Genomic DNA, 27,456 nt, shown 5'->3' with positions numbered 1-27,456 from the left:
CTCCGTGTCCTGATTGTTTTCATAGTCTTTGATATACATGCAAAGGTATTTAGTGTTTCCTAAATGCAATGAATACTTTCTGGATGGCCCTTTGCTATAGGCAGCCAGATATTTTGGTCAGAAGGGTCTTTTTAAGACTCTTCGAACACCTATTATAGTCAAGTGTTGCCTCTTGACTGCAATATGGTATCATAGTCCTATGAATCCCAGTCGATACAAGGAATGTGCAATGAATACAGTCCGGAAGGAAACATTCTTTATGTAGATAAAAATTTCTCTGTACTATAGATACATAAATTTAACTATGGCACATCAATAGACTATCAAAGTGTCAAAGTCTGATGATTTTTTTTTCTGGGCAAATCACACATACGCATGTATAAGTGTGTATAGGTATTTCCCCATACATATCCTAACATCTTATATAAATACTTGTATCCTATGATAAACTGATTATTTTTAAATCCTGTTAATTTATTTTGGAAAAAAAAAGCTGATCAACATTTTGAAATAAAAAGATTAGGTGATCATAGTTATTTGGGGCAGTGAACAAGAAGTTCAACAGCATACTCATAATATTTAACTGTTTTCCCGTAAGCTACATTAGAGAGAGAGAGAGAGAGAGAGAGAGAGAGAGAGAGAGACCCACTAAAAAACAAACCACTGCATTGCCCTCTTGGTCTTTGACCGATGCCAGACTGGAGATTGTATCAGTACAATAAAGGCTCCTGGGTTCCACAATCATACGCAAAAATCGGCTTTCATCCAGCATGTTACCCAGCCCAAGTAACAGCAGGTAGAAAGGTATAGAGAACCCAGAAGGCGTGAAGGGTTAAAGGCATCATCGCAGCCATTAGAGGGAAAAGTTGAAGCAATGCAAGCACGGGAGGCTCCTCTCCCTTCTTCCCCTCCCCTTTTCCAAACTCCCCACTTCCTAAGCCGGATCAGCGTTTAGGGAGGGCAGTCATCATCACGCAATCCTGAGCAGCTGGAGCTGACGTTGGACGGAGCTGCCAGGTAGCTGGGGAAAAAAAAAAAAAAAGGCAGAGAAGGCAGCTGATACCCACTTTTCAACGATTCTTTTTTTTTTTTTTTTTAGTCTGGGTCTGGACTTCAAGCATCACAGCGCCCGAGCCAGCTGATCTGAACCCTCAGTGTATTGCAATACCTTCTCTTCCCAAAGAAAAGATTCCACTGAGTAGCAGAATGCTCGCAGTGTCGCAGCCAGGGCTACAGCTGAGAGCCTTTTTGTAAATTTGTGTGTGTGCGCGCGTGTGTGATTCCTTTCTTTGAGGGCACCTTTGCTTTTTGTTACCCTGATGTGACTTTTGCTTCGCTTTGGAATGATGGGGATCTTTCTGGCTTATGTTGGATGCGTTTTCTTTTCCGTTTTGTATATTCAACAAGGACTTTCTACCCAAGGTAAGATCGCGCTTTGTCAAATGTGTGTGCGTGTGTGTACTCCCTAAAATCCGAAGCAGGGCTTCCAAAAAGATGCAGAGGGAAATATAGATTTCAAGCCTTAGAAATGACAAACAAGCAGCAAAAGAGGGGAGAAGTTTACCCCTCGTGAGAATTAAACCGACTGCTTATACTACATTGCAAGGAGGAAAAATGAGAAACAGACGAAAATGCTGTGTGTATATTTGTAATGAATGCATACATACGCGTGCTTGGGCTGTGTGTCTATATATGCTTACGGCGAATAGCCACCCAGACATACATAACTATTACATGCACACATAATATAAGATGGCTAAATCGTGTGCATCCATTAAATATTGAAATCTATATAGGATCTGGCTCCCTTTCCACTCTTTTCCGTGTTCCTCAGTCTCAGCCCTTTGTTTCCCTTTAGTGACTATGTATAGACCTCAAAAAGATCGACTTCTTTGAAGACCCCACTGAAAAGGGCGTCTCGCATTCCAAGCAGCCCCAGCTCTGCAGAATCCAGTTGCTTGGGACTTTGAGGGCTGCAGTGATCATTTCAGCACCTAGGACAGAGCGTCTCAGGCTGCCCGCTGAACGCTGCATCATTTCTGCACACGCAACTCCCGTCTTGATATGTTTTTGTTTAGCACTGACCAGGGAGGAGAACTTCTTTCCATCCCTGTGCATGCAGAATGAAGAGTCCCTTTGCCCGTTAACTAGCTGAATAGCTAGCACTGACTAAAAATAATGTCGGGGGGCGGGGGGGAGGCACTGCAAAATAAAAGAAATAGCAGCTTTATTATGCCTCTATTTCATAGTACAAGTGTTTAGAAAGCAAAAGGTGGTTCAGTATATTCCCAAACCACCCCACAAATAAACTTCAAATAACGAGCTTGGACGCATTAGGGATAAGGGGGATCACTGCAAATATTTCCTTCTAAGCTTTGTCAGCCTATAACAACACACAGCTGGGACTGGATAACTGACTCTTGAATTCTTTGAGCAATGGGTCTGTGCCTGTCCAGTGTTTCTTAGATTTGAACCAGAAGGTTTATTTATATATTTTTCTTTCTCTGGCCAGGGTGGCGTCTACAAGATTTAGCATGAAGTTTGCTCAATTTTTAAATGACCTACACACGAGCCCAAGGAAAATATCGGGAGGCTCGATGGTGACTTTTAAGAAACATTGGTGTCTTGCACTGTGTGCATTTGTAGGAATTTTGCTCAACCGTAGAATGGTGTTGTAAGATGGGAGTAGTCATATTTAAAGAGGTGGGATGTTTGTTCGCTTTGGAAAGTGAGTCTGCTAGGATGAAGAATGATAAGAATCACTGTTTATTCGTTTCATTGTGCGAGCATGAATTATCATAAAAGAATACGTGACTCAGTTAATGTGTTTGAAACGTGCATTTTGATGAGTGATCATAACCCACCTCTTAGCACATTACACATTCTGAATATCTATTTCAGTTAACCCCATAGTGTTTAATCATTCACAAGGTATACACTCACCTAGCAAATGCAATACATGAGGGGTGCTGATTTTCCAAATTGTCTTTCACTGAAATCCCTCAGTGTGTTTGGTGAAGTACTGCATCCCACCCAGGGATTTTGAATCTAATTATATGTAACTTTCTTAACCCAGGGGAGCTATCAGAGGGGGTACTTAGCTTTCCCATTAGCCGGACTTGAGTACAAGAGCGGGAGTTGTGCGGATTGGGGAAAATATATAAATGTGTGAGACAAAGCGGGGATGGAAGGAAAATGGGGGAGGGGTGAGAGAGAAGGAGAAAAGAGATGGGGAAAGGGAGTGAGAAAAGATGTGGAACAGAGAAATGGGAACGATACATAGAAAGGGAGACTAAATGAGGCAATGAGCAAATGGACAAGGAAACCGGGATGGGAAAAGGTAGCGAGAAAGAGAACATGGAAAAAAAAAAAAAAAAAAAAAAAAAACAGACGAAAATGGGGGGTGGGGAGAGTGGGAAGAGGAGAGAAGAAGCAGCAGGAGATCCCAATAAGCTGTTTGCGTTTGTTTTGCAGCAAAATTCACCGAGTTCCCCCGAAATGTCACAGCCACTGAAGGGCAGAACGTGGAGATGTCGTGCGCTTTCCAGAGCGGCTCAGCCTCCGTGTACCTCGAGATCCAGTGGTGGTTTCTGCGAGCAGCCGAGGAGCAGGAGGCTGGAGGCGAGGTGACGGGCACCCAGGTACAGATGCGCCTCCACTGGGCTTCCCCCTCCCCCTCCAAGCGGGGAATCCACCCAAGCACGCCAAAAGTGGCGGGGGGGGGGGGGGGAGGGAGGGAAGTGGATTTCGCCTAAGGCTTAATGTGCTACTCATGAACTAACCCAGCAGGCTGCAGGGAGAAATGCCCACCCCAGGGGATGGGATCTTCGGTGCCTGCCACTCCCCTAGCTCAGCTTCACATTTTAGGAAAGCGACATGGATTTCTCAAGCCTGATTCTCTCTTCAAACAACGCATATGTTAATAGAGTTGCTGCTTGCAGGACTGTATTTCCCCAAGGTCAAGATACTACAACAATCCCTTTTTAGCCATTGGGGCACTCGCATTTGTAAGTCTAATTCAGCGGGGGGTGGGGGGATGCTGTTATTGGGGATGCACACCTTCAAAACAAACAAACAAACAAACAAACAAACAAACAAACCATAATTGTAGCCTTCCAAGTCCAGCGTCGAGGTCTGTTTTCTGGGGAGAACCTCGTTTTTTCCCCCCCTTGCGTTGTTTCTGGTTGATAGTTACAATGAAAAAGATTAAACATCCTTCTAATAGGAATCAGTTTAGGATTTCAGGACAACCACACAAGCATCCATTGGGCTCAGTCTTTACTTTTGTAAAGAAAGGGGAGAGGGAGCTCTCCCTTTGCCTTGAACATTTTCACTGAGATTGGACTGGAAAACAATTAATTGTCTCTAACATTTTAATCCTCCTATGCAGTCCACACGAGTTTTATATTAAGAATCCGTCCTGAAGCCTGATCGTAATAGGATGGAGAGTGACAGTTTAGTCTGACGAGAAGACGCTACGTATCTGTCCTCGTTTTCAATAGTGTTTTTTTCAGTGTGCCACAATCCCATAATGCTGGCTGCCGCAATAGCACTTGCATAGAATTGAAGCTAAATTCAGTCTGTTCAACTCTCCCAATGTGGTTCTGCCTATAGGTGGCACACTTGGCATGCAAGTGTTCTCGGGGAAAGGCTGGCTGATACAATCTGCTTCGCTTTAGTGATTATTTTGCACAAGGGCCAGTAGCCCAGCACTGCACGGCAACAGCTCCTTACAACTGTCATCCTTTCCCAATAGGTGGAGCTCTTACCAGAGAGAGACTTGGACAATGACGGAACAAAGATAAGCGTAAGTATTTGAGGGGGAAAAAATAGAGAGAGAGCATTCCTACATAGTTCATTACTTTACATTTGCCATTAATTTAACATGCACCCAAAAGCCTGTGGGGAACCAACTAATCACAGTCATGGAGCTTACTTTAGTTTCTCTGTTCCTCCCCCCTCACCCCCCCCCCCAGGCTGGTTTACAGGATGAGAGAGACTCAGAAAGAGAGGCTTTCCTAGCCCTGTACACATTATCACAGAAACAATACAGCCCCAATGGGTTCATTAAACTACATTGGTACAGATTTCCTCAACAAAAGCAAAATAAGGTCCAGGGCATGCTTGCCCCAAATATTCTTCATCCTGCAAGGAAAGCTGGATCAGTTTCCTCCTGAGCACTGCTCCCCTTTTCACCTCACCCCAGACCTACTTTCCAAGACCCTGCAGAGGGCTCTCCATGGGGCTGGGATCTGCCAGGGGGGAACGGAGCATGCTGAAGGTGGGCAGTGGTTTAGGCACACTTTGGGTAGTGGTGAAGGCTGGAGGTCCCTGTACCAGTGCCATGCAAATCACCCCCCTCCTCCCAGAAATCCTGGGACTGTACAAGCTCTGCTTTGGAGTCTCCTCTTGGCGGCAAGATCGCTCCCCCTCTCCTCCTTTTATGATGGTGCTGGGGGAGCCCTGTTACCACAGTTCCATTGGAGTCATGGTGACAGGACAAGATGGAGGGGATGCAGGGCTGACAGAAGTACATGGATTTCCTTTGGCTGGCCCTGGCCATCTGGGGATCCATTAAATTGATGGGTGCACCCTCTGGCTTATTCAACAGGAGAAAAGCCCACTATGCCCTCTTCCACTTTGCAAATGGAGCAACTCCACAAGGTTATTCTCACCTGGCACAGAATCCCACCCCCAATTAACCCCTCCTGTGGGATTGACCCCTGGAGAGCTTGAAGCAGTCCCAGAATTCTAAATGAGGAATAAATGCTGAAAGTTTGCCCAGAAATGGCATATCCCTTCAGCTGAACATATAGCTATTTAAATGGGTGATTTCAGAAATTAGTTAAAGCTGGCAGAGAACAGACATTGATGCTGCTGAGAGGGCAACTGACCTGAGAAGAGTCAGGATGCAGTTCTTCCTGTGGCAATACCTCTATTGATTTTATTGGGTGTGCTCTCTCTGTGCCAAGCCTGCAGGATTGGACTCTATCTCCCATTTGGAGATTAAAGTTTTTACACAATTTTGTGCCCTCCCCTCCCTGCTACCGGACCTGATAGCAGGGAGGGGAGGGCAGAGGAGCTTTTCCCCTCTTTTGCTGTCCCTGCACTCAGAGGAGCTGAGGGACTTCTCCCTTCCAATGCCCCAGAGATTTAAGGAGATGGGACCATTGTTCATTCTTAACAAATACTGCAGTGTACACATCTCACATGATCTCCAAAGGGATTTTGCCTCTCAGACAGAATCCATCTTGAACTCTCACGGGGCAGTGCAGCCCGACACAGGCACAATCTGGCCCTAAATCAGCAACAACCACATTAATCAGCAATATAAGATAATCGTGTATGTTAAAGCCTTCACTCCCTTCTTCTCTGGTGCCTACATGTAATTAGCCAACTAATTAATGGTAGGTTGAAGGACAGTTGGCTATAGTTGAAGTGACATTTTAATGTATATACATTATATCAAACACTGTACGTATTTTGACCACAGCCCCCTCACTCATAGAATCATAGAATCATAGAATATCAGGGTTGGAAGGGACCCCAGAAGGTCGTCTAGTCTAACCCCCTGCTCGAAGCAGGACCAATTCCCAGTTAAATCATCCCAGCCAGGGCTTTGTCAAGCCTGACCTTAAAAACCTCTAAGGAAGGAGACTCACATTTCCTATGTTGCTTGTCACTTTACCCTGTAAACCCTTCATGGAATGGACGATATGTTCCGGCGAGGATTGATGGACCCCTGATTTGGGCCTTTGTGCACTATTGCAATAGAAATACAACCATTACCAATAAAATCATTAATTACTCAGAACATACTCATTCAAAACTCCCACCAAAGTCCATAGAAATGTTGACTGAATAAGAACTACAGGATCTGGCTCATCTTTGTTACAGTTCAGGCCTTTCACATTATACTTGTCTCTTATTATGTGTGTCAATAATTAAAGCCTGGCCATTCTATTATACAGCCCAATATATTCATAGGCTTGTGTAATAGATATTTTATATTTGTAATAAAAATGTTGTCTACATTACTTTGGCATTCTAAATCTACTGACTATAAAAGAAGACTACTTTTTCTTGGATGCCTGAATAGAATTCCTATTAGCTTTAATGGAATGTATCCATACCAAATGGAGAATAAACGGCGAACTGTATTTGATAAATCCTTATCAAGAGACAGTAACATGTAGGGGCTGGGTTTTTAACAATGCTGAATCTCACCATTTCTGGTGATCAATGTCCTAACAGATAAAGCACAATGTGGGACATGAGCTGTTGTCTGCTACAGACTACTAATTTACATTATGCAACAGGACAACCATCTCCTTATGCACCTATCAATAATACGTAGGAAAAAAAGTTGATCATGGGGGACTTCAATTTGAGTGACTGGCAGCATGAGAACTCCAGCATAAGCCATCACTGGAATTTCTAAACATTATAGATGACAATGTCCTAAATCAGCCAATATAGGGAAATTATATATTAGACCTTTACCTAACAGATAAAGAGGAACTGATCACAGAACTAAAATATTTATTTATTTATTTGATGGTCTGAACGTAATTCTTCTTGCACATTTTAAATGTGATCAAGTCATGATGACTTGTACTTAAGCTACCATTAACTTTTATATATATATTGTGCTTTAATATAGCCAGTTTCACAAAACTGAAAACAATTATGAAACAAATCATCTGGGAGAAAGAATTTAATCAGAAAAATGTGATGATAATTGGGAATAATTTAAGAACACCTAACTAGATGCGTCAAAAGCCACAATCCCACAACTGAAAAGAATGTGGTGGTTAAAAACAAAACAACAAAACCCCTACCTCTTTTAATGGGAAATGAAGACAACTATAACAAATAAAAGAAACAAAATATAACAAATGGAAGAAAGGAGAAGTTGATAGTCAAGAATATAAATCAGAAGTTAGGAATTGAAGAAAATTGGTAAGGGGGAAGCCAAGGGACATTAGGTGAAATCTATGGCCTGCAGAGTTAAAAACAATAAGGAGTTTTTTCGATGTATTAGGAATAAAAAGAATCCTGACAATAGTGCTGTTCCATTACTGGACGGAAATGCTAGAATTACCAATAATGATGCAATTGTTCAATAAATATTTCTCTTCTGTATTTGGGGAAAAACAGATGATTCAGTCTCATCATATGGTGATGACAATACTTTTTCCATTCCACTAGTATCTCTGAAGGATATTTAATAGAAGCTACTAAGTTAGACATTTTAAAATCAGCAGATCCAGATAACTTGCATCCAATAATTTTAAAAGGGCTGACTGAGGAGCTCACTGGTCTGCTAATGTTGATTTTCAATAAGTCTTGGAGAACCAGGGAAGTTCCAGAAGACTAGAAGAAAGCTGATGTTGGGCCAATTTTTAGAAAGGGTAAATAGGATGAACTGGGTAATTATAGGCCTCTCATCCTGACATCGATCACTGGAAAGCTAATGGAGTGGCTGTTAAGGGTCTTGATTAATGAAGAACTAAAGGAGGGTGAAGTAATTAATACAAATTGACATGAATTTATGGAAAATAGAACCTGTCTACCTGGATATCTTTTTTTTTATGTTTGTGTGAGATTACAAGTTTTGTTGACAAAGGTAATAGTGTTGATATAAAATACATAAATGTTTGTAAGGTGTTCGACTTGGTACCACGAAACATTTGATAAAAAAAAACCTAGAATATAAAATGAACACAGCACACATTAAATGTATTTAAAAACTACCTAACTGATAGTTTTCAAAAAGGAACTGTAATGAGTGGGTCTGTTTCCAGTGCGGCCCCACAGAGATTGCTTCTTGACTCTATGCTATATAATGTCTTTATCAATGACCTAGAAGAAAACATAACATCATCACTGATAAAGTTTGCAGATGACACTAAAACTATGGGAATGATAAATAATGAAGAGAACAGGTCTCTTTTTCAGAATGATCTAGATCATGTGTTAAACTGGGCACAAGCAAACAATATGCATTGTAATATGGCTAAATGTAAACATATACAACTGGGAACACAGAATGCAGGCCATACATACAGGATGGGGAACTCTATCCTGGGAAGCAGTGACTCTGAAAAAGATGTGGGGTCGTGGTGGATAATCAGTAGAACACGAGCTGCCAGTGTGACACAGTGACCAAAAGAGCTAATGTGATCCTGGGATGTATACACAGGGGAATCTTGAGTAGGAATTCAGAGGTTATTTTAGCTCTGTATTTGGCACTGCTGAAACTGGTGCTGGAATCCTTTCTCCAGTTTTGGTGCCCATAATTCAAAAAGGATGTTGATAAATTGGAGAGGGTTCAGAGAAAAGTAACAAGAATGATTAAGGCATTAGAAAACATGCCTTATAGTGATAGATGCAAGGAGCTCAATCTGTCTAGTTTAACAAAGAGAGTATTAAAGGGTGACTTGATTACAGTCTATACAGGTGTGCTGGAACAATTTTTATAGTGGGGGTGCTGAGAGCCATTGAACCAAACTGTAAACTCTGTATATAATAGAAACCACTTCAAGCCAGGCATCCCCAGCATCCCTAGTTCCAGTACCTTTGAGTCTATAAGTACATGTATGGGGAACACATATTTAATAATGGGCTCTTCAATCTAGCAGTGAAAGGTATAACGCAATCCAATAGTCAGAAGTTGAAGGTAGACACATTCAAACTGGAATAAGGTGTACATTTTTAATGGTGAAAGTAATTAACCATTAGAGCATATTACCAAGAGTCATGGTAGATTCTCCATCACCGGTAATTTTAAAATTAAGATTGGATGTTTTACTAAAAGATCTGCTATAGGAATTATTTTGGAGAAGTTCTATGGCTTGTGTTATACATGAGGTCGGACTATGTGATCACAGTGGCCCCTTCTGGGCTTAGAATCTATGAATATATAATTTGGAAGAGGAACACTATATAATTAAGCATGCTCTCTTTGCATTTTAAAATTTAGAAATGGCTAAAGAGAAAACAAATTCTGCACTCAGTTACTTCTCTGCAACACCATTGACTTTGTTGATGTTGCACGGGGATTCATAAAGGCAGAATTTGGCCCACAGAGACGGTTTACATGCTGACTGCCCTTTCCATTTCTCTTTTATTGTTTTTTTGATAACTGGATCAGTATAGGTATTATATTATTACTGATTAAGTTTAACTATCCAGCACTTTCTGTAGATTTAATGTTGATTACATTATTACAATGATTACAATGATTACATTTAATGCTTGAAACATTTAATTTATGCCGCGAGTAGAGTTTGCCATATAAAATAATTCATATGCAGAGCTGGGAACAATAACATTGTATGCTTAAAAGTCTATCACATTTCTTGCTGCTGACATGTATCCACAAGTTACATAGCAGACTGGATAAGGGCTTTGCCAAAATGGGAACTATGATATGTCAAGCTGTCAGGAACATTATGTTGCATAATCATAAATAACACATACCTGATTGCAGTGTAATACTTTTCCTTTTCCAAGATCGGTCACATCTTCATTATCCGAATGTTTCTCTACTGCATATTGCCTTTAATCTTCTGTATTTACATGAAATGAAGCTACATTTGCACCTGAATTTATATAACGGATATAGGCAGCAGAATTAAGGGCACTCCCTAAAACTCATAGCTTTCAATGATGATGAACCCTCAAACTGGCTTCCTGTTAGGGTAATCCATAAATGAAAAAGTGTTCTGGAATCACAGATATAAAGTAATATACACTTAAATATAAATTACTATATGGAAAGAAGCGTACAGGGGGAAAAAATCTGCTACTTTTGCTAGTGTTTCTTGGTAACTTTCACTTATGAGTAAATTACAATGTCTTGTTATGTCTTCAAAAATAAATAATTTGTGCTTTTAAATTAATTACACAAGGTGAAAAATGCATTATGCTGCCTTAGGATAGCAAAGGTTACATTGCGTGCCTTGGTATTAGCTGATGCCTCACAACATAACATAGAGTATGAGCAATTTTCTATTGTCAATTCACTGTCACAATATTTTAATAAGCACATGCTTCTATAAATAAAAGGGGGGAAAACTGGCTACATGTCACCAGATGCCTCATCATTACTGTTAACAAATGAATTCACAAAGCCTTGCACAAACCTGAAGGAGACACATTTAATGTCAAGTGGTACTTTTTAAAACAAGGAAGACTACAAGATAGCCTAATAAAGTGTTAAAGAAATGTAAACATTGGCAAACATCTTAAATAAGGCTGTTAATGCAGTGGTTCAAAATCTCAATGATTCAACAAAGTTATCTAATTGGAAAGGTTTAACCAAAGAAATACACTATCAGCAGCTTCATGCAAGAAAGCTCATTAAGAATGCTCATGATCTGAAAGAATTAATTAAAGAGCATGGGAGACTGGGTTGTTTGTCTGAGGACAATTAACATTTCAGAGCATACCATCTAAGCAGATTTGGAATTAAGTCACCAGTTGTCCACATGCCTACAGAAAGCAAAATTCATCTTTGGTGTAACTTCACTGAAATAAGAAAAATTACACCACATTGGTTTGGCCCATGGTCTTTTAGGGTATGTTATATGGCAGTTAGACACTTCCAGCTGGCCTCTGCCAGTTGATTCAGGGTCTCAGGGCTTGGGTTTCAGGGCTGTTTAATTGAAGTGTAGACTTCCAGGCTCAGGCTGCAACCTGAGCCCTGGGACCCTTCCACCTTGCAGGTCCTAGAGCCTGGTCTCCAGCCTGAGCCCAGAAGTTTATGCTGCAATTAAACAGGCCTGCAGTATGAGTCCTGTAAGCCCAAATCAGCTGTCACAGGCCAGCCCCAGGTGTCTAACTGCAGACATCCTCTTAGGATAGCTGCATTCTGTATGTCAGTGTATTCTTCATAGAGAAAGAATATGAGAATGGTAATGTCTGATATTTTTTGTTCCTGGAAAATTTGCAGACAGTGAAAGTACAAGGGAATGACATCTCCCACAAGCTGCAGATTTCAAAAGTGAGGAAAAAGGATGAAGGCTTGTATGAGTGCAGGGTGACAGATGCCAACTATGGAGACCTTCAGGAATACAAGGCTCAGGCATTTCTCAAAGTCAATGCTAACAGCCACTCTCGGCGAATGCAGGCCTTTGAAGCATCCCCAATGTGGCTGCAAGATATGAAACCTCGCAAGAACATCTCAGCAGCTGTTCCCAGTAGCGTCCATAACTCTTCCAATCAGCGTCTGCGCTCTACCACCAGCCCCGAAGCAGCAGCTAAAATCCCAAAACAGAGTCCACAATCAGGTATGATAAGCATTTTGAGCATTTCAATGTCTTGCTAACCAGCGTGCAATATGAGGTTAACCCAGACGGGATCACTGTGATAGGGAAAGGTTGGTGCCCAATATATACATATATATGCTAAGAATAAGTAATTAAAACTAAATATTATGGGAAACATTTTCAAAAATGTGTAAGAGGCTTAGGAGCCTTAATCTCATTGGAAGTCAATGGGACTTAGGCGTCTAAACCCAGATCCTCAAACATATTTAACACCTAACTTCCATTGAAATCTGTGGGAGTTAGGTGCCTACGGATGTTTGAGGATTTGGGCCCTAGTGCCTATCTTATTTCTGAAAATGGGACTTAGACTCCTAAGTCACATAAATGCTGTTGAAAATGTTGCACTGTGTATGCTTTAGGAATGGTTGCACAGAGAATATGCATTTGCCATTTGTCAGTTGTCAGACTGAAGACACTAAAATGGTAATGCCTCATTTTCTGTCACACAGAAATAAACCTCTGTTTTATATGGAAGCTATGAATAACCTACACTGGAGTGAGTGTTTGCCATCTAATATACAATGGTGAATGCTACAATTACACATACAGTGTGACTCTCCACTGTTACATGATAGTGATGGTGAGAGTGAGGAAATGAAGAAATAGAACACACAAATGATCAATACAAGCTCTTTGGAAATGCAAAATAACCAAAAAAAAGTTTTGAAAAGTCAGCTGTGCAAGTTAAAGCTTCTGATATTATCTCACATGACCTTTTCTTAAACTAACTAGGGAAATATAGCCTACACAAACCTACAACACATTGATGTACTACTGGTTGGAAAAAACATTCTTAGAGAATAGTTATCAATGGTTCACAGTCAAGCTGGAAGGATATATTGAGTGGGGTCCCACAGGGATCTGTTCTGGGTCTGGTTCTATTCAATATCTCCATAAACAATTTTGATAATAGCATAGAGAGTACACTTATAAAGTTTGCAGATAATGCCAAGACGGGAGGGGTTGCAAGTGCTTTGGATGACAGGACTAGAATTAAAAATGACCTTGCCAAACTAGAGAAATTGTCTGAAATTAATAGGATGAAACTCAATAAGGACAAATGCAATGCACAACACTTAGGAAGGAATAATTAATTGCCCAAACACAAAATGGGAAATGACTGCCTAGGAAGGAGTACTGCAGAAAAGGATCTGTGGGGTATAGTGAATCACAAACTAAATATGAGTCAAAAATTTTTTAAAAAAAGGTGAACATAATTCTGGGATATATTAGTGGCAGTGTTGTAAGCAAGACACCAGAAGTAATTTTTCCTCTATATTCAGCACTGATAAAGCCTCAGATGAAGTACTGTGTCTAATTCTGGGCATCACACTTTGGGAAAGATGTGGAAACACTGGAGAAAGTCCAGAGAAGAGTAAGAAAACAATTAAAAGCCTAGAAAACATGACTTATGAAGAAAGATGAAAAATAGGATTTGTTTAGTCTGGAAAAGAGAAGACCGAGAAGGGACATAACAGTTTTAAGTATGTAACAGTTTGTTATAAATAGGACGGTGATAAATTGTTCTTTTTTAACCACTGAGTACAGGACAAGAAGTAATGGGCTTAAATTGCAGCAAAGGGGATTTAGATTAGACATTAGGAAACATTTCCTAAGTGTAGGAGTAGTTAACACTGGAACAAATTACCTAGGCAGTTTGTGGAATCTCTATCACTGGAGGTTTCTAAGAACATGTTAGACAAACACCTGTTAGGGATGGTTCTTAGTAATACTTACTCCTGCCTCTTTGCAAGGTACCGGACTAGATGAACTATTGAGGTCCCTTTCAGTCCTACATTCCTATGATTCTCTGGGTTACTTCCAATTTACCAAAAGAGAATGCAGTTGAGCAAGGCACTTAAGCATGTGCCTAACTTTAAGCATGTAAAAAGAGCTGCTCAAAAATTTTCCAATTGAATGTTTTGCCATCAGAAAATGTCATTTAATTGAAACAGAAACTTCCTATGGAAATGTGTTGATTTCCAAAGAAATTCCCTTTTGGGAAATAAAAAGGGGGGGGTGGGTATTTTGATAAATCAATACATTCCACTGTGACATTTTTGGAATGGAATGTTTTGATTTTTCATGTCAAAATGACCTTTTGTTTGGAAATTTATTTTCATTTATATTGTAAATATGTATGTGTGTGTGTATATATATATATATGTAATCTAAAAATGTCAAAATTGAAATGCAATGTTTCAATTTTATTGAAACAAAGTGTTTTCATAGATACTAAGGTCAGAAGGGACCATTATGATCATCTAGTCCAACCTCCTGCACAACACAGGCCACAGAATCTCACCCACCCACTCCTGCGAAAAACCTCTCACCTATGTCTGAGCTATTGAAGTCCTCAAATCGTGGTTTAAGGACTTCAAGGAGCAGAGAATCCTCCAGCAAGTGACCCGTGCCCCATGCTACAGAGGAAGGCGAAAAACCTCCAGGGCCTCTTCCAATCTGCCCTGGAGGAAAATTCCTTCCCGACCCCAGATATGGCAATCAGCTAAACCCTGAGCATATGGGCAAGATTCACCAGCCAGATACTACAGAAAATTCTTTCCTAGGTAACTCAGATCCCACCCCATCTAACATCCCATCACAGGCCATTAGGCCTATTTACCATGAATATTTAAAGATCAATTAATTACCAAAATCACGTTATCCCATCATACCATCTCCTCCATAAATTTATCGAGTTTAATCTTAAAGCCAGATAGATCTTTTGCCCCCACTGCTTCCCTTGGAAGGCTATTCCAAAACTTCACTCCTCTGATGGTTAGAAACCTTCATCTAATTTCAACTCTAAACTTCCCAATGACCAGTTTATATCCATGTGTTCTTGTGTCCACATTGGTACTGAGCTTAAATAATTCCTCTCCCTCTCCGGTATTTATCCCTCTGATATATTTATAGAGAGCAATCATATCTCCCCTCAACCTTCTTGACATGATTACATTTTTTTCCTGTAAATTTCATGTCACAGGAATTTTAGAAATCCTTTGTTTTCATTCAAAACAAAACTAATTTCAAAATCACAGAATTTCCTTCAAATCAGAACCTGAAATCCTCGAACAGTAATATCTGTGAGTAATTCTACTTAAGTCAATGGGACTAGTTAGAAGCTTAAAGGTAGACACATACTTAAGCACCTTGACCAGAATTTGGACACAGCAGGTAGTCCATTAAACTATTCTGGTAGCATTACAGGTATAAAAGATTCACTAATTCAATAATTTATCCAACATTTTGCCCTGTAAGGGCTGTGTCCTGCGAGTGATCTGGATGCAAAGCTCTCATTGATTGTTACGGGCATTCCAAAATCAAAATAACATTCAGTCATAGCTCTGAGAGGGCAAGACATATGCTTATCTTCATGCTTCAACATTTTCTCAAAATGATATTTATTGTAGGCCAAGTACAGACAGTCCTAATAATAAAGTATTAGTAATTTAATCTCTTACATTCATGTGTGGTTTCTGATGAAGCAAAGTTTCATGCTCCATTCACAAAGCCAAATTCACCTACTGAGGAAAATTGACTTTCACTAGTACTGATTTTGACTCAATATATTGTATGTTGATTTCACCTAATCAACAGTCAAATGCCATAATGTAACTGACAGTGGAGTCTGCACCAATAGTTTAACTTTTGAGGCTCAACATTGATTTTCCTCATATTGAGAAGACTGGGGAATTAATTTTTACTTTCAATCTGATTTGGTGATATTTTAGACCCACTTTGAATTCATTTTACAGAAGTGTAAATGCCTACAGAAGGTACCAGGCAGCGGAGAATTTGGCCCACATGTCTAGTGATTCCAACTGAGGAAGAAGAAGCATCCAATTTTGGGACATCAGAATGGCAGAACAGAGATAGTAGTTATAGGCAGGCACATTGTGTATGATCTTTCTTACTAATGTAATTAATCAACATGTGTCTGCCCTAATTTCCTTATGTGATTCAAAAGAAAATTAATCTCTTTTCCCATATTTCAACATAGTGCTCAAATACAGAAACTAGCAGGAGACTGACATTTTCGTGTTTCATTCAATTTTATGCAGTGAAGGAACCAATCCTAGGGAATGGAAACATTGTTAAAAATTAAAATATACCTGCATAATTCAAATGTTTGTGATTATATTTCATACAATGGGGTAGACTGGGATATCTTTACTTTTGTTGAGTAGTACCTTGACATCAGTGGGACTGCTTGCAGAATAAGGTTTCACGCAGTGTGTGTAACGGTGTCAGAATTTAGTCCAGTATTAGAGTTGGGGTTGTATTACCTTATGACCAACATTAAATTTTCTCATTGCATTGATCAGCACATTGCAAAAAATCTGGGTCCTATAATTACAGGAAAGAGACTTGGGATTTAGGAAATTTTAAATCTATATATTTTGCAGGGTATAGCTATGAGGTAGGCAAGATCAGTTCCTTCTGATTGTATGATGTTTTCGCTGCACAATTTATATTTGAAAGGTAGGCATCACTCTGTTGAACTCTTTCACTGCTCATGTTCACCCAACATTCTTTTAAGTGTCAGTTTTCAGTTGGCAATAGAGATCTAAAAAGTACCACTAGAGAATAATTTCTCAACCCAAGGGCAGTCATTAACGTAAAAAAAAACATTTGCCAGCTATTACCATTTTAAAGTACCCGAGGTTACCATAATTTCCCACTATACTCAGGAGAAAGAATATTTGTGGTAACTGTGAGGGAACTGTATAGGAATGGTTGGCAAATGATAACTTTTTGATGGCTTATTCTGTATGTATAGTTTATGGGCTTTTATATATCTCTGTGGCTCTTGTATATCCGTTATTTACCTCACAGGATGTTGTGAATCTTAATTCATAAAAGTTCACAAATCACTGTGAAATGTTTAAATAAAAATGCTATATATACTTGTAAAGTATTCTAGTTATAGAAACAGATACAGAATAGACAGAGAGAGTGTGCACCAGAAAGAACAAAAAACATGTATTCCACAAAAAAAAAAAATACACTGAAGAAGTATTAAATTCTATTTTAAAATAAAAACAAAAAGGGAAGCAAAAGTCAGAGCTGTCATAGCTTGACCCTTTGATTTCATATGCCTGGGCTGCTGCAAATGAAGTTTGCCATCACGGCATAACAGCAGTCTGACTAATATGACAGCCTAATATGCATATATTCAGAAAAATTCTTATGTAGGTGGAGTGATAGACATTTTCTCTGCATAATTCATAAGAGTGTATCATATGCCAAAGGTAATACTACACATTTCATATATCACAAGGTCTTGTAACTATAGGTAATGGCATAATTTTCTAGGGGCAAACTGTGAAATTAATTTGGTCCTATGCAACATTCCCTCTAATTTTTGACAGGCCGTGCGTGCAAAAAATGTCTTCTGTTCAAATTTTTGTGCTTCTGTTCAAATTTTTGTGCACAAACAAAAATCTGTTTTTTCTCATTGAGTCTGGGCTGACAGATCACAAAGAGGCCACAGCTACAGATAAAAAATCATTTCAGGCCCAAATTCTGACTGCTTAAATTCAGATTTCTCAGATTCCTAGGAAACCTGTGTGCTTCTCAGGATTCACTAACTCAAACACAGAACTGGCTACATCTTAGTAACCCTTCTACCATCTTAGAAAAGAGATATCTGAGGAGGAACTCCTTTGATGGCTCGGGGTTCAGTATGTAACCTGGGAGGGAGCAAGCAGGGGAAGATGGGTCTTTGCATCTTGTAGCACCAACTGAATTCCTTGAATCAGGAAGACCCACAGCAAACTTCAGTACCAGGTAGGAGAACAAAGGGAGGAAATTATAACATTATTGGAATCTATTGATTCTGGTAAATGGATGTGCTCCCCCCTCTCCCCGCCATTTGGGTCTATTTAGTCCGTAGTTCCGAATCTACCAGCTTTGAATGCAAGACATACTTTTATGTCCAGATTGTAGTGTTATAGAATATTCACCAACATTTTTTTTCTTTCTGACTATATATTATTGACTATATTATATTATATAGACTTTCTGTCTATATATTATAGACTATATTATATATAGTCAGCCTACAAAAAGCCTGCAGCTTTCACTGAGGTCACCGGCAAAATTCTCACTGGTGTCACTGGGAACCCCTTTGGGGATGATTTTTGGAAGTGTTGAGCATCCACAATGCCAGCTGAAGTCAACATATCTTTGGGTGCTCAGCACTGAAGAAAATCAGGATCATAAGTATTTGGGGTTTAAAATAATAAAAAGTTTCAGAGTAGCAGCCCGTTACTCTGTATTCACAAAAAAGAAAAGGAGTACTTGTGGCACCTTAGAGACTAACCAATTTATTTGAGCATAAGCTTTCGTGAGCTACAGCTCACTTCATCGGAGCTGTAGCTCACAAAAGCTTATGCTCAAATAAATTGGTTAGTCTCTAAGGTGCCACAAGTACTCCTTTTCTTTTTTTAAAAATAATAAAGAGCACCATTGATTTTGTTTTCTTTAATCTTTTCTAGATCTATTTAATAATTCCATCAATAAGACAATGTGTAGCTAATAGGCTATCTACTATCTATTACAATTAGATATCTTTACATACCATAATCTTTAATATTTTTTTTACTTAAAAGGACTTGCATATTCACCTTTTCTGATAACAACAATTATTTTTAGTTAGTCTCAAATAACAAAATAAACTGTGAAATTATTAGTTGATACTCAGTAAATGTGAACCTCAGTCTGCAAAGTGCTAAATGCCTTCAGCTCCCATTGTTCTCACTTGTGATGCAAGGAGCAAAAATGATATGAGAAAACAAGAATGAGCAACAGAGGAGAATAAACACCTCTCTCAATCAAGGAGTGATGTAACAGACTCCAAACACTTCTACACACTCTTTTCTATTAAATAAAGTGTGGTCCAGGGAATCATATTTTTCTACTTGAATGGTATACCTTGATCACCTTCAGCACTCATATAGATTGAGATGATTACAACACGTCTTCCATTCTTCTCTTATCTTGGCCTTCCTTCCCCATGTCTGGCCATGCCTTTTCACAATAAAATCTTCCTATCTCTATGGAGGTTAGCTGAGTGGTCATTTCAGTTCCCCTGGGTACCACTCAGTGACAGCTGCAGTCCATTGATTGTCAGTGAGCCTCGCTATATGACCAGCCCATCACATTTTATTATACCTGATTTAAATGACTGTATACCATTCATTTTGACTAAAGCAAAGCAGAATGGTAGATAGTAATTAAAAAATTGATAGAAGTGTCTATACATTGTATTATAAAGCTGTATCTGGGGTGAGATTATTTTTGTTCCAAGTTCTACCTTAAAGTAAATTTTGATGACAAGACTTTGTTAGGCTGGGATTTTGAAAGGAAAGGAAAGGAGTTAAGTTGCTAACTTCCTTAGGGTTCTTTGAAAAACCCAGTTTAATTTATTTTGTATATATGCCTATTCCAGGCTTTGGGCACCCTGGGGGCAATCCTAGTCCTATTAAGGTCAATGACAATACTCCCGTTAACTTCAGTGAGCCAAGAATTCATCTAATTTTCTAAATGTTCTAGTAATTACATGGCTCAGTCCTGACAGGTGGTGAGCACCGTGACCAGATCCCATTAAACACATAAGCACATGTTTAACTTTAAGCACCTGAATAGTCTCACTGAAGTCAATGAGCGTATTCACATGCTTTAAAGTTAAGCACATGCTGGATGTGGGCCAAAGCGCTCAGCACCTTACAGGGTTGAGTCATATAAGAGGATTACTTTTCTGAGGCAAGCGTGGAGAGTAATATTAGTTGCTTTGTTCTGTGGGCTGAGTGCTGAGTAGTTGCCTCCCCTAAAGTCAGCTCCCCTAAAGGTAGTATGTTGGGGTCATAATAGAGCTGAAAATGGAAATGTTCATTTTGAAATACCTTCCCATGCTCAGAAATTCATCTCACCCTTTCTGTGACTACAATACTATTTACCAACACACACCTATATTTAGATCTATCCTATATATGTACATACCACATTTAGTGATCCATCTACCTAACTACCTATAGATATTGCCATGTACGTTCTTAAGCGTATCACTTAATTTTTAGTCATTTAAAAGTGCTTTAACCTCTATGGGTTGCCTCGCATCCAGAGCCAAACATGATAAATTTCATGGGGGAGCCTCTGAGAAATCTTCTTAGCAGAGGGAGCATAGAGCAAATAATTCAGTTCCACATGTCTGGTACAACTGCTAATTAACCAGTGGGAAGAATACACATAGGTCATGCAGTTTTGTTTGTCTGTTCATCCAAATTACTTCTCATTGCTGCTTAGTCTGGTGTATTGCACCGGGACATTGGAAATGGCAGAGCATGTGAGAGAACGCTCTTAGAAAACAGATGGGGTTTCCTTGCTTCAGAAACCATCCCATTTGTTACCTGACAAATACACAGCATTTTTGCCTGGTTTTGGATGTGAAACAGGGAACTTCCTTTCTCTGATAGAAAAACCCACTCCCTTCACAACGGTTACAATGTAAAATGAATGGGCCAAATTCTCTGTTGGCTTAAATGGATAAAACACTACTGAAGTCAATAGAGTTGCATCTGCTTATGTTAACAGAGAAGTAAGCCCCTGTAAATGTATTTTAATGTTACACAGGGCCATGGGGGTGAGAGTGGAGAGTCCTGGCTTTTACCAGTTCATATTAGGTGGGGAGGCATAACAAGCTGGCTGGGAACTGAAAGAAGAGAAAGAAAGACAAAAGCACACAGCTATTTGGAATTATTTCAGGATTAATTTTTTTCCCCCGGATGGAATCTTTCCTACACGATTCACTCTAAAAGCTTAGCCCTGGTCTGCTCTAAAACACTGCACTCTTAGTAATTAGTCATTCTCTGAGATTTTTCATTGGACTAAATAATTCACAAGGCACAGCAATGCTAACATCAGATACCCTCCTCTGGGTGTGAGTAGTAGCTATAATAAAAATAATTAATCCTGGTTGGTTGTTTAGAAAGTTGGATGTCATTTGAAGAACATATCAGGATCTCTCTCCGCACCATGGACAGGATGTTGGGTGTTTTCCCTTTTTCATTTGACCATTTCATTCACAAACTGTGTATGACACACTTTGTTATTGCAATTTGCTAGAGAGAGAGAGAGAGAGAGAGTTTATGTGTGAGATACATCTCATTGAAGTTTGACCCCCACCTATCGGTAAATACTACTTGCCTGGAACAAAGCTGTCTAACATAATGAAAAGAGTTAAAATATAAAAGTGAAAGATAATGGCCACAGACTGTATTGTAGATACTACTCATACAGACTCTACATGCTCTGCAACAGTGACCAAAACACAGTTAGGAAAACATTTTGTTGCTGCTGTTTCTTCTGATGCTAATGCTGTTATTACCTTGGCTGCTATTGTTGCTTCCACACACAGTGTCACTGGGGAAACTGCCCAGTGAACTAATGCCTGCAGAAGAGCAGTGCCCATTGACACAACGAAAAACGAAATACACTGCTGAACACTGCAATAGATCTACTGTATTCCCCCTCCTCCAATTCCCCGTGCCACCGAACAAAATGTTAAAATGATAAGATTTGTTGGAGAGAAGCAAAAAAATAAGAACTGAGGAAGAGGCAGTAGGTTGTCACTAAATCATTAAGGGCCTGATTCTCAGCTGATGTAGGCCCATTACCTTAAATGGAGCAATGTTGATTTATACCAGGTCTTAAATATTATAGTACTCTATTTGCCTGAATCTTCATCTGCTGAAATAAGAGCTCACACATTTATTTATTTCTTGAAATATATACAAAAATATATGTGGGTGACCATGCTATGTGCTAGGTGTTTACCACATAAAATACTAGCAAAGGCCTGCCCATGTTCTAACCACCCCTACCCTCACTGCCCTGGGGGAAAAGGTAAAAAATAGATGTAAAGGGAATGGTTGAGAAGCTCAGTGATTTAGAATTTGTGGGACGATGAAATTAAAACATTGAGAGAAACACTCTAGGCCTGATTCTCCCATCACTCGATTTTGACACCAATACGACTTAGTGGATTTTCATGGAGTTACTTCCAATTTACACCAGTGCAAATGAGGGGACAATCAGGCTAACCACATCTAAAAGATGAGGCTGAACATTGCCAGGTGGGTGCAAAAGGTGATATGTAGCACAGAGATTTCTCTGTAATGAGCAACAATTCTTCAGTGTCTGTGACACACACAAGCTTATTTTTGCAGACGTTCTTTTTATAGAAGTGCTTCTGGAACACTTGTGAGATAGTATTAGGGCCAATCCTAGTTAGGAGATATATATATATATATATATATATATATATATATATATATATATATATATATATATATATATATATATATATATATATTTAATAATTATTTTTTTTTGAGGAATGGATGAGTGGTATGTAGGAGAATGGGACTGGTGCAATTAAGTTTTGAAATGTGACTCACATTTTTGTGGATAATTTGAAAGTCTATTAACCAGCCAGAAGCTGTATTGTTATTTTGGGTTTGGGTTTAAGGAATAAGAAGGTGTGACAGCCATGCTTAGTTAAGATAAAGTTTGAGAAGCTGATCAGCCATACAGCTGTCAACAATTAAAAATGTCAGTTCAAACAAATTCTAGGGCATTGGTAAGCGAGCAGCATTAAAGCAATGGTTTATTCCTTTGTGTATCATGCATTTTAAAAAATGTCAAAGATATTTTAAGACCACTGTTCCCAGTGGGGAAGTAAAGAAGAACACTGTTCAGTGCACAAGGAATCAAATATGAGTATTCCCAGAACATGCTGCCAATGTTTTCCAAATATTAGGAGTAAGTACCAATTTACTGTTTGGGTTTTAGCTGGACTACCAGAGCCTGCAACCTGCTGTGCCTATTCTTACCAACACTGGATCTTGCGCTCCCCCTGAATCCAGTGTGAGTAACCAGCAATGACATTTCAGACGCCTGTATAGAAAGGCCCCTTATATCTCAACCCTTTCCCTGAAAAGTATTTACTCATGCAAGTAGACTGTTGAAGTCAATGGGAATAATCATATGAGTAAAGAATATTCAGTGTGAGGAAAACATTACAGAATCAGGCCCTAAATTAGGGAAGGGAACTCAGATATGGGTCATAAAAGGCTGAAGTACGAGCATCCCTACTCATGACTGAGAACTACTGATACATACAACCTCATACTCTGAAGGGTTAGTCTGAAGTGGGTCAAGAAAGTTGTAAGATCCAGACAAGAAGAGAAGGATAAAATAAAGAGTGACAACACACTAAATATATAGCTTGGAATGTCCATGTTGAAGCACAGTGGTGACTAGTAGATTATACAAGAATTGAATAGATTCTTTGCTCAAAATTTGGAAAGAGCTCAACCCATTACCTTGTGCCGGGGTTAGGGTTAGGGTTAGGGGTTGATTCACACCCCACCTTGCGGCAAACTAAATGTTTATGTAGACAAGCTGTTAGCCTCACAATATTTCCCAAGACAGTTTAAGTCTATAAGTACCTGGGAGAGAAAAATATTCTTGTTGTTAGAGTACAGGACATTTGGTCTCTAATACTGACTTGACCGCTAATCCTTGCTCTTCCACAAACTCAGGCAAATCACTGGTAATCTCTCTGTGTCTCATTGTACCAATTTGTACAGTGGGTACACTACTACTTACCTTTCTCACAGGATTGCTAGGGGTCTTTCATGTTTTTATATTTGCTTTGAGATTCTTAAATGGAAGGCGCTATAGAAATGCAAAGTAGCAGTATTCTCATGGGAAAAAAGCTGTCCTTGCAAGATTTCTGGCCTCATTTCCAGACCAAAACAAAGTTTAGATAAGCTTCTCATAAGTATTTAAACAGAGTGCTGAACCTAGTGAGTTCATATCATTAGCAGCAACGCACATGAATGCCACATATCATGGGGTAAATGAATTTCCATTAAACAGTTTCATGTCAAGATCTCCTGGTCATGCTTATGGGAAAAATCTTGCCTAGTCATATATGTGTATATAGTAATATAGTGTAAAACAATTTACACTTTAAAATGAAACAGGCCAAACAGTGATTTTTGGGTTCAATGCTGAATGGATACAGTGAATTATAAAATAATATATGTTAGACACGGAACAGCCAATTAGATTGTCCAGCCCATCTTCCTGCAAATACTTGATTGCACCCAGCATCTTTTCTGGGGTTTTGTCCAGTCTAGTCTGACAAGTCCCAAGTGATGAAGCTTCTACCACTTACAAGATTACTCCACATTCAGAGCCTGTGGGATGACACAGTCAAACTGATCTGCAAGAAAGATTGTTTGAACAACAGTATTTTGTAGGGACTGGAAACAGGGACTGGAAGAGGGCAGGGAGAAGTGTGTGACTGGAAGCCCAGTTAGGAGGATACTGCAATAGTCAAGAAGGGAAATAATGAATGATGAACAAGAGCTTTGCTTGAAGGGGTAGAAAGAAAAGGATGCATCTTTAGGATGTTGTGGAGGAGGAAGCAGCATGATTGATTGTGGCCTCCATGCATGGGCTAAGGGCAAGGGAGAACCCAAAAATAATGCCAAGGCAGCAATCCTTCCAAGCCTTTGGTCAATTATGTTGGTCTTCTCTGATTTCCTTTTGATGTCCACAGAACTGAAAGTAATATTCAATGTGCGGTCATAGCAGTGCCACACTGAGGTCTACTAACTTTATGTCTTGCATCTATAACCAACCCTAACATTGCACTAGCCTTATTTGCAGCCATAGCAGATTATAAATGGATGCCTTATTTTCTAGCCACAATCAGTCCTAGCTCCTTTTCATCATTACCCCTTACATAGGTTTCTCCTTGCCAGTTTTGGACCATTCTGCTCCTCCTTCCATTTCAGCAAAGTGAGTCTCATTTTATTCTTTTATGTGCATGTTTGTATTTTCTCTCTGTCTTTGTCCTTACAAGTGTTTTCAAATCCTCCTAATTTTGGGCTAGATTGTAATTCTAGACACAGCTCTGAGCAAGATGTGGCACCAACCCAGGAAGGCATCGTGACTCAGAAACATAATGCAGGCACAGTTCCCTCCCCAGCTTTCCCCTTTGCTTTGAAGGTTGGTGTATAGTAATTTGTTATTGTCCTCCACCAGCAGCAAACACCACCACCAGTTTGCACTGTTTTGCTGTACTAGCCAGCAAGTTGTGGAGCCAGAGCCAGAGTTCTACCCATTCACCTGCCCCACTATTCAGAAGAAGGAAAGATAAAGTGAGCAGAGAGCACCTGATTACACCTACAGGCTTGGACTAAGTCTAGGTAGCTTGCACAGAGGTTTAAGAGGAGTTCTTATGGAGTAGTCCCTGTCATGTTCCTACCCTTAACATTTTCTGATAATTTAACTAATGCTCTGGTTATTCCTTTTTCCAAAACACCAAAAGTCAGAAAGTGACAGACCCTTACATAGGTGTGCAGAGGAGGGGCACACTGATGTATTAGCCGGAGTATTGTAAGCAAAACACGAGAAGTAATTATTCTGCTCTACTCTGCGCTGATTAGGCTTCAACTGGAGTATTGTGTCCAGTTCTGGGCACCACATTTCAGGAAAGATGTGGACAAACTGGAGAGAGTCCAGAGAAGAGGAACAAAAATGTTTAAAGGTCTAGAAAACATGACCTGTGAGGGAAGATTGAAAAAAAATGGGTTTGTTTGGGACATAATAGCAGTTTTCAAGTACATAAAAGGTTGTTACAAGGAGGAAGGAGAAAAATTGTTCTTCTTAACCTCTGAGGATAGGACAAGAAGCAATGGGCTTAAATTGCAGCAAGGGAGGTTTAGGTTGGACATTAGCAAAAACTTCCTAACTGTCAGGGTGTTTAAGCACTGGAATAAATTGCCTAGGGAAGTTGTGGAATCTCCATCATTGGGGATTTTTAAGAGCAGATTGGACAAACACCTGTCAGGGATGGTCTAGATAATACTTAGTCCTGCCATGAGTGCAGGGGACTGGACTAGATGATCTCCTGAGGTCCCTTCCAGTTCTGTGATTCTATGATAGGTGTGCAGAGAAGGGGCACACTCAAGGATTCTCCTCCATTCCATGGCTCATCTTATGCAATGGCACGTCACAGTTCCAGTCCCGAAATTCAGGAATAGATGATACAGTCTGTGTAGCTCCCCGAGTCACTAGGTTCCTTAAGAAGGGACAGCTCACCTATAGGCTGAGGTAGCCCTGCACCGCCACCAGCTCAGACCAGAATCTTACAGTCTGGTGGCAAGGATCTGGAATCTTTAACTCCTCACAGACATACATTAATAATGGGCACTGAAGGCTAAGGGTAGAAAGAATTCCTTCCCCAAAATACAATTCATTCTCAGATTAGTTTAAGGTGAATTTCTTCAAAGTATAGTATGTGTGCACATTTTAGTTGCATAAGAGAGAGAAGGAGTTGAACAGGTCAGGAATTTTTTTTGATAAAGAATGCTTTTTTTTTTTAATTGGAAAATGCCTTGTTGTTGAAACCAAAGCTGTTTACAAACCAGGGTCAGTTTGATGAGTTCTCCTTACTCATAAGAACTATTGGAAGAAAGTTTTGAAATTGTCACAATATCAAAACATTTCATTGTAAAAAATATAGAAACATGTTTTTTCAAGTCCAAGTGACCTTTTGGCTTGAAATTTCAGTACATATAGATTATTAAAAAAAAAAACGAACAAAGGTTGAAATCAAAATGAAAGACACTGACATTTTCAAAATAAAATGATTGTTTGACCTGGACCAATTTTTTTTCCAGATTTTGGTTCATGAAAAATTTTATGATTTTTCACTTTTAGGCCTGATTCAGGATGGGAATTTTTTTTATATATATCTGGTAAGAAAAAAACATAGGAAGGTTGAGATTTCCACAGTTGAACAAGGACAGAGATGGGTAGAATGAGGGCAGAGAAGGAATTTATTCATTTCAGGACTGTGTGAAATAATACACAATCAAAGCTGAAATTAAATGTACCTTCCTGGTTTGACCAGTCTTTACAAACACAATACTCAGGCAACCTTTCAATACATCTGGTTTAAGATTCATAAATAGTTTGAATGAACTTAGGGCAAGTATTAAATTATCCTGGATTGATTTTACATGGAAATTATGCA

The 27,456-nt window shown here is 39.4% G+C and overlaps 1 protein-coding gene across 5 annotated transcripts in view; it reads left to right on the top strand.

The window, feature by feature from the left end:
- Positions 1-952: 952 nt before the first annotated feature.
- Positions 953-27,456, top strand: part of VSTM2A (V-set and transmembrane domain containing 2A) — a 73,409-nt gene continuing 46,905 nt past the window's right edge. For 2 of the 5 annotated variants that reach the window (XM_073332700.2, XM_073332699.2), the window contains exons 1-4: positions 953-1,422; positions 3,475-3,641; positions 4,757-4,807; positions 11,960-12,296. In XM_073332700.2, coding sequence (XP_073188801.1) covers positions 1,344-1,422; positions 3,475-3,641; positions 4,757-4,807; positions 11,960-12,296 — 634 coding nt within the window. In that variant the 5' untranslated portion in view covers positions 953-1,343. Of the gene's footprint in view, positions 1,423-3,474; positions 3,642-4,756; positions 4,808-11,959; positions 12,297-16,093; positions 17,138-27,456 lie in introns of those variants that run through there. The other 3 variants (XM_073332701.2, XM_073332698.2, XM_073332697.2) reach the window with 3 other exon arrangements.

This window comes from Lepidochelys kempii, chromosome 2 (assembly GCF_965140285.1).
Source record: "Lepidochelys kempii isolate rLepKem1 chromosome 2, rLepKem1.hap1, whole genome shotgun sequence".
NCBI classification, from domain to species: Eukaryota; Metazoa; Chordata; order Testudines; family Cheloniidae; genus Lepidochelys; species Lepidochelys kempii.
This window is presented reverse-complemented; position numbering and strand designations above follow the sequence as displayed.